General features: G+C 41.1%; 1 protein-coding gene across 2 annotated transcripts in view; it reads right to left on the bottom strand.

The window, feature by feature from the left end:
- The window catches only part of Dennd1b (DENN domain containing 1B), a 211,429-nt gene extending 198,206 nt beyond the window's left edge, over window positions 1–13,223 (bottom strand). For both annotated transcript variants that reach the window (XM_005348448.1, XM_005348449.3), the window contains exons 1-2: window positions 13,185–13,223; window positions 11,113–11,177 (exon numbers count right to left, since the gene is read on the bottom strand). In XM_005348448.1, coding sequence (XP_005348505.1) covers window positions 11,113–11,177; window positions 13,185–13,201 — 82 coding nt within the window. In that variant the 5' untranslated portion in view covers window positions 13,202–13,223. The remainder of the gene's footprint in view (window positions 1–11,112; window positions 11,178–13,184) is intronic.
- Between the last annotated feature and the right edge of the window lie 6 nt (window positions 13,224–13,229).

Here is a 13,229-nt window from a genome sequence, read left to right as displayed (position 1 = left end):
TCCTGACGCTCCCCAACACTAAATGGAGGACAAGGAAGAAGCCAGTTAGACTTCCATTAAACCGTCCCTTCTTCCAAGCTGGCAGTTTCCACTCAAGTGACTACACTCTGTCACACAGATAACCACCATAGAGCTTAAAAACAAAATAAAATTTCTCTTACTATAATGTTTAATGGTACAATTTACAAGACTCTTCTCCACCACTATGTACTTGAGATTCATAAAAACTGAAGAAATGCCATGAAAGGTCTTAGAAACACACACATATAAAAAAAAATGAAAGTAAAACAAGTCTTGGCCAATGTCATGCACCTCGCCAGTAGAGCAGTCAGAATCAAAGGCATGGTGCTGCAGTGGATTCTGGGAGCCACACCTGACTGTGGACCATACTCAGCAAATGATGCACTTTATGTAGAATATCATGGATTCAATCATGCTCCCCAACTATTAGACTAAAATCAGACAAACATTTACACATTCAAATCCTGTGTCCAGACAAGTAGGAAATTTTAACATTACTAATTTTAAGATAAGCAGTCAATGTCACTACCAATACTATAATTGCCATTAAACACTTGGATGTTATAATTTTTTCCTAACAATTCCCAGCCTCCATCTCTTCTGTAATACATCTGGATCTGTTCACAGCAAACACATAATCTTGATGAAAGTACTATCCAAGAGTATACTGAAGGTGTTCATCATGAAGTCACACAACAACAACACAGTAAGGTCCGAAAACTCAATGTTAAATCCTTTGTGGTATGTGTCTGTGTGTGTGTAAAACATAGTTTACTAAGCCAAGTAAATTAAATTCATTAGCTGCTTTAAAACTATTACAAATACTATTTTGATTTACAGAAAAATGTAATTATTCAGGATCTTTCTTTTAAAACTCCCCAAATAATTATACAATTTTCTCTTCTAAAATGGGACCTGAAATATTTGGATTCTAACAAGAACTGTTTCTAATTCCTTCTACACCATTCTTACGCATATTCTCTCAGGAGCAACCACACAGACCCTGAAAACACCTGGTTCTCCTGAGCACTCACACAGCTGGGGGCTGGGCCGATGGCTCAGCCCAAGGAGAGGAGCTCAGGTCCTAGCATCCACAAGTGCCACCTCAAGCACCTGCATTCCCGTGTGCATGCCCACACACATGCACATAGTTAAAAATAATAAATCTTTACAAGCACACATACACCTGAAGTGATGAAGCCTAAATCCAACCAATGTTAGGGGCACAGGTTAGTTTTAAACACCCATAAAATAATAGTCAACTATGTTTTACAGCTGCTCAGGTAACAGAGTCTTAAGCCCGCCCAACTGTAATTACTTGTAAATTTGAAGACCAAGCACACCCTTATATTAGTGCATTTCTTCTACAAACCCCAGAGCTATCTACTTCTGAGATGACTAATCTGGAAGCTTCCACATCTAACAGAACACCACTGGATGTACTGCACTGATAGCTGCGTGCTCTTTTACAGGTTCAAGTGATAACTAAGAAGGAACTGAAAGAGGAAGGGCCCCGTCTGATCTTTATCATCTCTGCCTACCAAGTCAGCCTGCGGTTAATCAACAGTTCAACTTTAAAACATCTTACACGGAGCGCCCATTTGATGTGATGATAAAAATCCACAACCTTTCCTTCCTTTACATTGACATTTTCTAAAAGATTTAAAAAATCTCCACCAGGCTTGAGTAGTATAGGACAATCTTCTCCTAATTTCACTTTAATAACAGGAGACAATTTAGCAAGTACTGATAGACACCATTCATGGCATCTTCCCAGAGTCTCAAGAGAAGTGGGCCCTAGACCTCAAAAGCTGAAAAGCCAGTGGACAAGACTCAGGACATCAGTGACCTAGTGTAAAACAGACACCGGAAAATTATTCAAGTACCTGTTTGCACTGCTTTTTACTTCTGTAGCTTCATTTTTCAAAACTATGTTTTTAAAGAAGTTTAATGATGAAACACTATTAAATTCTCAATACCAGCTGAGGACTTTCATTCCTTTCCCAGCCCAGAGGCTGCGGAAGTGGCTCAGTGTAGGGTTCAACCCAGCGCAGCTACAAAAATACACTAAAATAATAATAATAATTTTAAGAGACAGTTGGCCTGGTGCTTTCCTCAGTGCTATTGCACACAGAGTCAGCATGTAAGCACTGGGCATCCTGACCAAGGCAGGTACACTGCTTTAGCTGGGACCATTCCTTCATCTTCCCTTTAGATGCAAGGGCTGATACCAAATGCAATCTGTCTCCTCAGCAGCATTCACAGAAGTTTAAATATGAAGAAAAGCTCAAAATAACTTGAGGAAAAGATAATCACCTGACATGCAACTGATGGCTGGGAAATGTCTAATGGCCACACCCTCCCTCACCTGGCAGCTCCACTGTCCTCTCTCCTCTCTCTCTCTCTCTCTCTCTCTCTCTCTCTCTCTCTCTCTCTCTCTCTCATACACACACACACACACACACACACACACACATGCACACGCGGCTTTAGGGCCTTTTCCCGCGGGAGAGCTGCATATCACCGCCTTGACTGCACCACTTCAATTTGGAAGTGACGCACCCCATTCAGCAATGCCATCTGCTTTTCATCTGGGCCTGACTCACATTGGGGCCTGGAAAACTCACTGAAATGAATGAGAAGACTAAACGTGTGTGGTGCTTAGGTCATCTTCCTATGACCTTGCTAATATCACAACACCACTCCGGGACAGTGAGATGGCTCGACAAGCGAAGGTGTCTACAGGATGTGCTCTGACCTCCACTTGTGTGCCACAGGACATGCATTCATGCGTGCACACACTCCACATGATAAATAGGGGTAATTTTAAAATTCAATAATAATAATTTTAAAATTCAATAATAATAATTTGAGCCACACCTAGAATTTATTAGGGATTTTCCAAAACACGTGACTTTCTAAATATGACTGCAAAATATCTCACTAGTGTTAAAGAATTGCTTTACGAGAAGCCTAATGATGAAGGCTCCATGTCACAGAAACAAGTCCAAATCCCAGTTCTACCTCTGGACACTGTGCATCTTGGGGAAATGATTTAGCCTTGCTGGACCTCCATTTCTTTATCTTTCTAAAAGAAGTCTCTACCTTCTATAATTAAAGACAATACAGATACACAGACACTTGTTATATTTCCTAACATAATATGAACGACAAGTATGGTTTTTATCACTATTTCTATAAAACATCTACTTTGAAGTCTAATCAAGTAAATGAAAATATAATTAAAGGTCTTTATAATGTTACAGCTTTGTTTTATTAACTGGGAATGTTATATATATATATATATGTATGTATATCTCAAAATATAATTAATTTACTGCACAAATATTCTTAATATACTTACATATTTAATAAAGCCATTAATTGAAAATTAATAAAGACAGTAAAACCAAACTAGAATGTTCCCTTATGGCAAACCACATCTATTTTCATTATATTTGATTTCATTATTTGGCTGTGCTGAGATCAACCCAGGGCATCGCACATCCTAGTAAAGTACTTACCACTGAGCTACATCTGCAGCTCCAAACTGCATCTTTTTAATTAATCTGAGTTTACAAGGCTTTCTTTAGAATGAAAATGGTCCCTTGAGAGCTATCTATCAATTGTTCACACCTCACTGTGAATTTAATCATATAAGACCTTTAAACAACATGCGCCCACTTGGCGTGTTATTTGAAGAGTGTAAAGAAGAAAGGTAATTTTATAACAAAGTGCTTGGAACTGGCTCAATTCTGGGCAGCAGGTAACCACCCCACAGCCCCACGGGAAGAGAGTGGCTCAGAACTGTTCAGACAGCAAAGCCACGGCCTCTCTGGGAAGCTTCAAGTTCTCTTATTCATTCACCTGTCCTGAGCAATAATATCACACAAAGCCTCCACACATGCTAGGAGAACACTTACGCTGAGTTATTACCTCTCAGAGCTCAACTCAGGGCCACCGTGGACACCACGGTTTCTCCACCAGATTAATGACTGGCACATCACACTAGGAAGAACTAATACACATTCTTCTATAGATAAAATCAAATTGATACCTAAAATAAATCAATTTATCATGACTCTATATACAATTAAGACTCTAACTTTACCTGAAACATCATCCAACCTTACAACACAGAAACACCCAGTATCTTAAGAACTTCTCAAAACTATCTTTTTTTTTTTTTTTTTTTTGAGACAGGATTTCTCTGTAGCTTTTTGGTTCCTGTCCTGGAACTAGCTCTTGTAGACCAGGCTGGCCTCGAACTCACAGAGATCTGCCTGCCTCTGCCTCCTGAGTGCTGGGATTAAAAGCGTGGGCCACCACCGCCCGGCTCAAAACTATCTTGAATCCTTTCTAAACTGTAAACAACAGCCAACAAACAAGAAGGTCTGAGCACTCATAACATTCCTTTAGCATAAAGCCAAGACCTAACGTTGTAAAAAGCTCTGGAACATTCAGCACTCGCTCAGTGAAGGAGTCTATCAGAACTGACGATCTCATTGTTACCTAAAACAACTAGGACACTTGCTTAAAGTAGCCCCCAAATATACTGCCAATAATATCCACAAACATAGTTAAAATGTATACCACAGTAGGTAAAGTATTGCCTCTGACTCACAAATCACACACACATATTTGCAGGGAAGACAAGAAACAGCATGAAAACGTAAAAAAAGTCCCCCAATTATAGACTATTGTCACAAGTATTAAAAGGACACATTACCTTGAAAATCTAGGGGAAAACATTCCATAGAAAAGCCTGAATAAACTTGCTGTGCTGTGCCAACACAATAATGGTCACGGCAGCCCCAGAGCACAGCACTGTGTGTACAAGAGCACTAGGGAGGGGCACTGGGCCCCCATCACAGTGGGACCCATAAAAGTTCGAAGACAAGGAGCCACCTCAGACTGCAGTAGCAGCAAAATACATATATATATAACTAACGCAGGTAGTAAGACCAGGCCATCGAGTATAAAATGCAACTGAACACTGCCCAAGTAACAAGGAACACATGCACAACAGTGCTGTTTACATGGGCAGCCACTCTGGGAAGAAACCACAAAGACCCACACAAATATAAAAGAACACCCTTAACTATTTGCCACTGGGGGGGGGGGATGGCATACTCCAAGAATATGATTCTAAAGAATCACAGTAAATTTTGTTCCTAGTTAGTATCTATGGGAAAAAGAAGTGGTCTCATTTTCTGGAGCGATGTAGTATATAAATATTTCCAGTACAGGTGGCCCTCTTTATCCTAGATCATCTGGTGGAAAAGGCCTTGGACAGAACATGCTAACAAACATAAGCCAAGTATGCAAGACGAGTGTGCTGAGTACATTTTACTACAGACTTTCCGCTACTGGGCAACAGTGTGGAACCTCCTACAGCACCTTAGTGTGTCTGTTACTCACCAGCATCCTACTTCCTGCTGAGCGGACTCTGGGATGTGAGAAGAGGAAGGGAAACATGAGTACTTAATATGAGAAACCTAAGCCCAGGATACACCAGAGCAGCTCAGTCCAGTGTGTGTGTGTGTATGTGTGTGTGTGTGTGTGTGTGTGTGTGTGTGTGTGTGTGTGTGTGTGTGTGCACTTAAATTTTTTTGAGACATAGTCTCACTCTACGGTAGAATGCCAGGATGCAGGATATAGCACTATGCCCACTATGTACATACATTTCAAATGTTCCTGCTTCTGTCACACCAGTTTGTGTTTGAAATCACTTCCACAAGAAGTCCTCTGAATGAACTGTATTGGCATCTGCTTGCCCACTGCCACCACAGGTTCAATTTCTATACCTTTTCATTCTGTATTTATCAAGGATGTCAGACTCTCGTGAGCTCTCTCCTAAGGAAAATAACTAATGTGGTTCATGAAGTTATAACTAGACATGACAATATTAAGCTCTTTACAAACACTCTAAGTGACAAAATGCTGTTCTTAGCAAACTACATCATCACATTATAAAGAAAAAATAATCAAATGTAGGTTAATAAATATCTCCTTATACAGGGCATGGGGAAGACTAAATTATTTGATTTAATATTCTGATTTAAGAAAATTCACGCTTTCAACTGTTAACATGACTTGGAGATTTAAGACGTAGATGATTAAAAGAATAGTAATTCTATAGCAACTTGGATGATCTCATCAAAGAAAAAAAACTACAACAAAGGGACTTGATCCTAAGAAAAATAATCAGATAATGATATGGGAATAGAGCAAACAAGGTTTGCTAAAGATAAGCTTGAACTGTAATAACCAGAAGTGTAGATCCAAGAGTCCTTTAATATGGAAACATAAGCCTCATAAGTGAAGAGGAGGGCTCCAGTCTAATCAGTCTATAAAAGGAATTATACAAGGAAAAGCTTAGTATCATTTAAGAGAAATTATAATGGTTTTTTTAATTTCAGAAAACACACTGTACTTTTGTTTAAAATGACCTGCTGCACATATCATTAATATTCTATACCCTCCTGTTATAAAACAGGCCACAATGAGTTTACAAGTGACATTATGCAATGGGAAACAAGACAGAAATGATTAACCTCAGAACACAGGAATACCACTGTAGACAAACTTGCTAATTTCTCTGTGCTTTTGGTTTCTTCATGAGAGTAGCACTTCCTATCCCATAAGATTTTTGTGAGACTTAAGGACCTAGTACATTTGTTAAAGCCCCCGGGCCTGTGCTTGCCTCCAAATAAACACTACACAAATAGCTGCTGCTGCTGTCACTTCTTACCACCAGTCAGCACCAGGGAAAAAGAGAAAGAGAGGACAGAGGCCCAAAGCCACCGCCCAAAACAGAAGCCTGTAGCGAAGGCATCTTTTACTAAGGAACAGTTAGTTCTCATTTCCTCGAAGTGTCCAATCTCGTTGGAGAAAGTGGTGCAAGCAGAGTAATGTAAGTTTTGTTATTAGAACTGAGGCTAGGCCAGCTCTGCCGTCTGTACTTTCCGGCCTCTGTGGAGTGTGGGCGAGCAGGAGGGTGGCAAAGGCAATGAGTCTGGCGATCCACCAAGAACAACATTAAGTTCTAAACTGTGGCACTGTGCTCTGGAAAGCTGGTCTACACGCTACTGGAAGACTGTCTTGCCAGGAAAATCTCCTTTAAAAAAGAGGCCACAGCCAACATGAAGACATGGCCAGAAACAATTCTATTACCGAACAGGGGACAGACTAGGAAACATCACCAGTCCCTCTCACAGCACGCTTCAAATCTGTAGGGGACTCCAAACGAAACTTATTTTTCAGTATTCTAAATGGGATATGGGGGACTGGAGAGACAGCTCAGCAGTTAAAAGCACTGGCTGCTCTTCCAGAGGACCCGGGTTCAATTCTCAGCATCCACATGGCAGCTCACAATTATCTAGAACTCCAGTTCCAGGGGATCTGGCACCGTCACACCAATGCACACAAAATAAATAAATTAGATAAATTTTAAAAATGGTGTTATGTTCAGAAACAGTAATGAAACACCTTGAAACAAGTCCAGACAGCGGACGACTAGATGAATATCTGCCATGTCAAGTTCTAGTTCCCCAGTTAATTCATTTCCAAATGAACTAAAACAGTCAATAACTTATTTCTGGGGACTGGGGAGATGGATCAGTAACTAAAGGCTCTTGCTGCTCTTTCAGAGGACTCAAGCTCAATTCCTAGCTCCCAGGTTAAGTGGCTCACAGTTACCTGGAACTCCAGCTCCAGGGAGACATCACCCTCTTCTAGCCTCTACTGGCACCAAATACACACACATACACTGACACAAAGAAAAATAAAATTTTAATTTTATTTGTTTATACATATGATACTTATGAAAGATTTAAGTTCTCCATAAAAAATGAGTGAAAAATCATGTTAAATATTTTAACATGAAAAATAAAGGCGTATTTTTCTGTATGAAAAAATAAGCGATCAAAAAAATAAAGTGACACTCTGAACAACCCTTTACAAAGAATACTTCAACTAATCTCCTAATATCAATTCCTTTACAATTAATTATTAGGCCAAACACAATACCCACTCCATAGCCCTCCATCTCTACAGGGTCAACGCTGTCCTTCTAAGCAATGGTCATAGCCACGACAACTCTGGCCACTGAGGTTCAAGAAGACATTTTTTGAGAAAAGTTCTGCTTCTAAAGAAAGAGTCATGAAAAGCCAAAGTTTTCTCCTCTTCCACCTGCACTCATATTCAAGAAAGCGGGCTTCTGAGGTCTAGGGATAGACATCTTGAAACCACAAGATATCTAGGCCTTTGAATGACAAGATCTGTAATTTCATAATTAAGAGTTACTCACTCCAGGGACTTTCTCTTACACAGACTTAAGAAATGTCCATTTAGTCTTAGGGCCAGTTTTACACTTGAAAAAGCATCCTAATTCATAAGGTTTGCTCTCTTATAAGGATACTCCGAAACAAGCCAAAATCCAGCCCAGAGTCTATCACAGTGGTAGAACATGCCCCATAGAAAAGCCGAAATCCAGCCCAGTCTTCTTAAAACAAACCAGCTATTGACAATTACAAGGAAATGCTACAATACTTTTCAAAGTACTTCCACTTATTTTCTTTTACTATTTAGCAATAAAAGAGGTAATTAATAAGATAGAAACACCAAGCAACTTGGCATAAAGTTGTACTTTTAGATCCCACTTAGTTATATGCACCATAACTTCTTAGAACACAAAAGGTTATAACTTCATGGAACCGAAAATATTCATCATGTTTAAATGATGCAAAGCATCGCTGAAGCAAGAAACAGCAAGGTTTGGATGTGGTTGACTTTAGCTTTATAAAGCCTTCAAGCCAGGTGTAGTGGCACACCCCAATCCCAGTGCTAAAAAGCTAAGTGCAAAGACCACAAGCCTGAGGCTGGCCTGAGTTGCAGTAGTGAGAAACAGTCTCAGAAAAATAAGGAGGGGAGGGACAATTTTAAATCTTTAGAATTTGCTGTTAGGTGGTAAGCTAGGGTGGACACGCTAAAACTGAGGCTCCAGCTCAGTGGTTCAGACTTTTGTAAATTAACACGTGGCACTAATTCAATCCCCAACATTGTCCAAACTGGCGATAAAGGGCGGGGCACAAAAAGGAACCTTGATCTGAGGTACTCTTGACAATTCTCTGAGACAGGCAGATGGTTCAGTGGGTAAGGCGCTTGCCTCACAAATGTTAAGACCTAAGTTCAGAACCCAAGTTCAGTGAGGTGGTACATGTATGTAATCCCAGAGCCAAGGGGAGATAAGAGGTAGAGACACGCAAGAACCCCAGAGCGCGAGTGCCAGCTAGCCTGGTAAACAGAGTACCTGTGAACAACAAAGAAACCCCATCTCAAACAAAGTAGACAGCAAAGGCCAGTACCTGAAATCCTCGTCTGACTTCCACATATACACCAGGCCAAGTGTGTGCTGGCACTCACACACTAATGCACACACATCACATATACAAAGAATAGACTGACCAGCTTGAAGAAAAGCCAAAATTGCTTGTCTTGTCCACTTATAATATTCCTAACTTTGCCAGACTGTATAAACTGTAAAATACAAATGAAGATGTCTCTGGAAAGCAGTGATTTCACAGCAGCAGCAAGGTGAGATGGCAAGAAAAGAAGTCAGTATCACAGAACAACCAGTCAGAAAACGCAGACAGCAGACAAAGGAAGCAAGGATGACACCACCAAGGCCTTATGTGAACCACAGATTAACACATGCGCAGACCAGTTGTTACATGAAGCACTTTTATACTTTTATAAGACTGCTTTGTGACCTGAAGTACACACATTTAAAATGAAAAAGCTCCCGTGTTTCCCAGAAAAACTTATCCTGCTGTATAACACATCAGATGAGTACTGCTTCATACACCTTAGGTTAACAGTGCAGTAGTTCTTCTAAGGTTAACTCATACCAAAAATGCGCTACCAATTTAAGCAGAGTATGGCAAATTAATAAACGCATGTGTGTGTCTGCACAAAAGACACAAGCCCAAGCTGCACAGAGGATATGGCTGCGACTGGGGGTACCCAAATGAGCAAGCTCTACCACATGGAGGACAATCATAGACGATGACTTCTCTAGCTGGAAGACGTTACTTGGAACCTTGGGATTTCTTCTTGCTAACTGGCAAACTTGAACAGAGCTGTCGTTCCAGAAGACCAGAAACAAAGCTCACACAAGTTCTGGGGCCAAGAATGTGTGTGATTTCCTACCTAAAATTAGCCATGCCCATTTCACCACAGGTGGGCTGGGCTCCTCTATTTTAAGGTGTGCAGCGCCAAATTACTTAAGAGTATGTAATTGCTGGCTAATCTTAGGACTAAGAGTGTCAGAGACTTCCCACCCAGGCTTCAGGATGGCTAACTGGTCTCCACAAAGCCCCATACTTAATGGCCTTGCCATCTAGGGCCTAACTATACCACTAATGAGCCATGTACTAAAAACGTATAGCATGTCCAAAATAAGCAAAAAGAGATGCTCCTTTGCCTCTGACTGACTCTGCTTCCAAAGACACACACACTATAGAAAAAGAAATTTTTAAAAAATGGACAAAAGTCACAATACTTTAAAAAGTAAGTATTTGTTTTCAGGAAAATTGTATAGAACCCGCAATAAAAACCTTCCAAGTTATGTTACGCATGTTTACCTTCCCAAGTTCTGTGCCACTGGAATAAATCCAACAGAAGGAGCTAGTCTGCGTACACAGTACATTCCAGGAACATCACAAGGAACTGGTGAAGGTACCGTTAGTACTTGCAGGAAAATTTACAGTATTGTTTTTAATAGAGCTGACTTTCAAACACAGATGAAAGCGAATGGAAAGGCATGCCTTCTTACCATGAACAAGGGCAGTTTTGTCAACTGGGAGCAAAGCTGAGCTGTAAGTTGAAACCCAAGCTGCCCAGATAACAACCCTGATTTCTACAAGCCCAAAGCAAAGACCTCGCATCTATTTTATTACCAGCAATTTGAGATCCTGGAACAGACATCTGGCACTCTCAAGTTCCCGATACAATCATGCAACGCAAGAACACAGCATTAACACTTGTTTTGACATACTCGGTTACAGGAGGAGGTAAAAGAACGCATACCTTCATTTTCAGAGGCATGGCACTTCACTTTCAACACCAAGTCAAAAGTTCTTTCTGGATTTTCCCTAAAACAGAAAGAATCTTGTTATATTTTATTTGCTTTACACAGCACATAAGCATTAACTACATAGCTTCTATACAAGCATGGCTGTGTACCTGTGGGCTTGTGTGGTACTAAGAATCGAACCCAGAGTCTGTTCACGCTAAGGAAGATCGCCATCCCTGTATTTACTGAGTTCTAAATCGAGCCCTGTGCCTGGTGCAATGGCTTCTATGAGGCTCCTTGACTGTGTAACAGAAACATAAATGAAAATGTTTTATCAGTTTATTAAGAGTTAAAGTTCAGACTCTGGAGCACTGGAGCTGGGAGCAAAGTATTTCATTGACCTCTGAGATTGCTTCCTCTCCTATAATGTACCCTGTCTGCGTCACAGAGTAACTGTGACGATGAGACATCAATTAATATGTGAATGTTCGTTAGAGAGTAGTAGACTTCATCTTATTGACTCAAAACTGGAAAGCCAGGGCACTCCTACTAAGCATCTTCTCATACTGCCACAATTCTAACGCCAACTCTCGGCTTTCCTCCAAAGAACCTGCCGTAGTAAGAAAGATGAGATCCTAATTCCACCTGCATGTTCTAAAGACGATCACGGAAGAGTGCCCCATAGACGGGCACCTGCTTTTCCTGGGCATGTCTAAAGAAGCTGTTCACACACTCCAAGCTAACCAAACCTAACAAATTATTTTCCTTATATCAATTATCTTGAAGGAAGTTAGATATTTGCCTCCTCATTAAATTTCCCCACCTTTAGAAGTTACTAGTTCGGTTTCTTCCCCCCCCCCCCAGTTTCTTACTCATTTAACCTATTTATTAAATTTCAAAAAGTGAACTGCAATCTACTGAGATATTTAAAGCAAACAAAAATGTGTTGCTGTAATGTCTCTTTCCTTGAAAAGGTGTAAGATCAATTCTGGGAACGTGGCTCAACAGTACGTGCCCTAGAGTGCCTGAAGCCTTGGGTTTGACCATGGTGGGAGGGGGAGTGAAGGGGGAGCTGTTAAAGTAAAAGATGTCACAATGCAAAACAGTGATGGCATATATTTCAATTACTCCTGCTACGACTGGTGCCTTTCTTAATATCTACCTTCTTCAAAATGCTATTAATGTAACAATAATTATTAATTACTTCTCACATCTAAATAAACATTGGTTTTAAACATCAACCAGAGAAAAAGACAAGCCATATAGATTAATTTACAAATATACACTTCCTCATCATCCCCACTATTAACTTGTTTCATGGGCATAAAATGGGCTCCGGTGAACTTTTTTAAAATCCCTTTATAATACAATTAATTGTCCAAAAAGTATGCTTTAAAAAAAAAACTCACCCTGCACTTCATGGTTTCAAACACCAAAGGAAATAGTCTAAAATGCATAAGGCTTCTACTTCCATTACACGTTTAAAATTGGTCTTAGGTAGAAAAATTAAATAGTAACTCTGTGATACTTCTCTGCGACCTACGGGGGCCTTTCACTGTGGCACAACAAATACACAGGGTGAGGTAGAACGGAATGGGAGGGGGCGGTAAAAGACGGAATTTCTTCCCAAAGTAAAGTTTCAGAAGGAGACCAGCAATCACCCGTCTCCGAGACACCTCAAAGCAGAGCCACCACCGTTATTCAAATTGTTTTTCACCTACTCCCCAGAAGTAAAATGGCCAATGATAAAGAGCCACCTTGGTGCATCTACCACTCCGCAAGCAGCGCACACGGAGGGGCTGTATAAACAAACGGCGCTTTCATTTTATGTAAAGGAAAAGCATCAGAAAGCATCCCAGGCCACCCTGGAAAATCACCCTGAAGAGAGCAACGGCGACCTGGGTCGCCGGGAGAGCGGTTTCATAACAACCGCTCGCAGAGCCGCCCGCCCGCCCGCCGTCCGGGCCCGGGAAAGCAGGGTCGCGGACCCGGCAGGCTTTGCGGCCTAGCGCCGACCGCCGCGCAGCCAGCCGTACCGGGCAGGCCGCACCCGGGGCGGTGGACGCCGGGCTCCGCCGCCGCTCACCTGGTCCTGCGGTCCATGGTCACATGTCGCTGCGGGGCCGCCGTC

This window comes from Microtus ochrogaster, chromosome 6 (assembly GCF_000317375.1).
Source record: "Microtus ochrogaster isolate Prairie Vole_2 chromosome 6, MicOch1.0, whole genome shotgun sequence".
NCBI lineage: Eukaryota > Metazoa > Chordata > Mammalia > Rodentia > Cricetidae > Microtus > Microtus ochrogaster.
The sequence above is the reverse complement of the archived record's forward strand: the minus strand, read 5'-3'. Positions and strand labels throughout refer to the sequence as shown.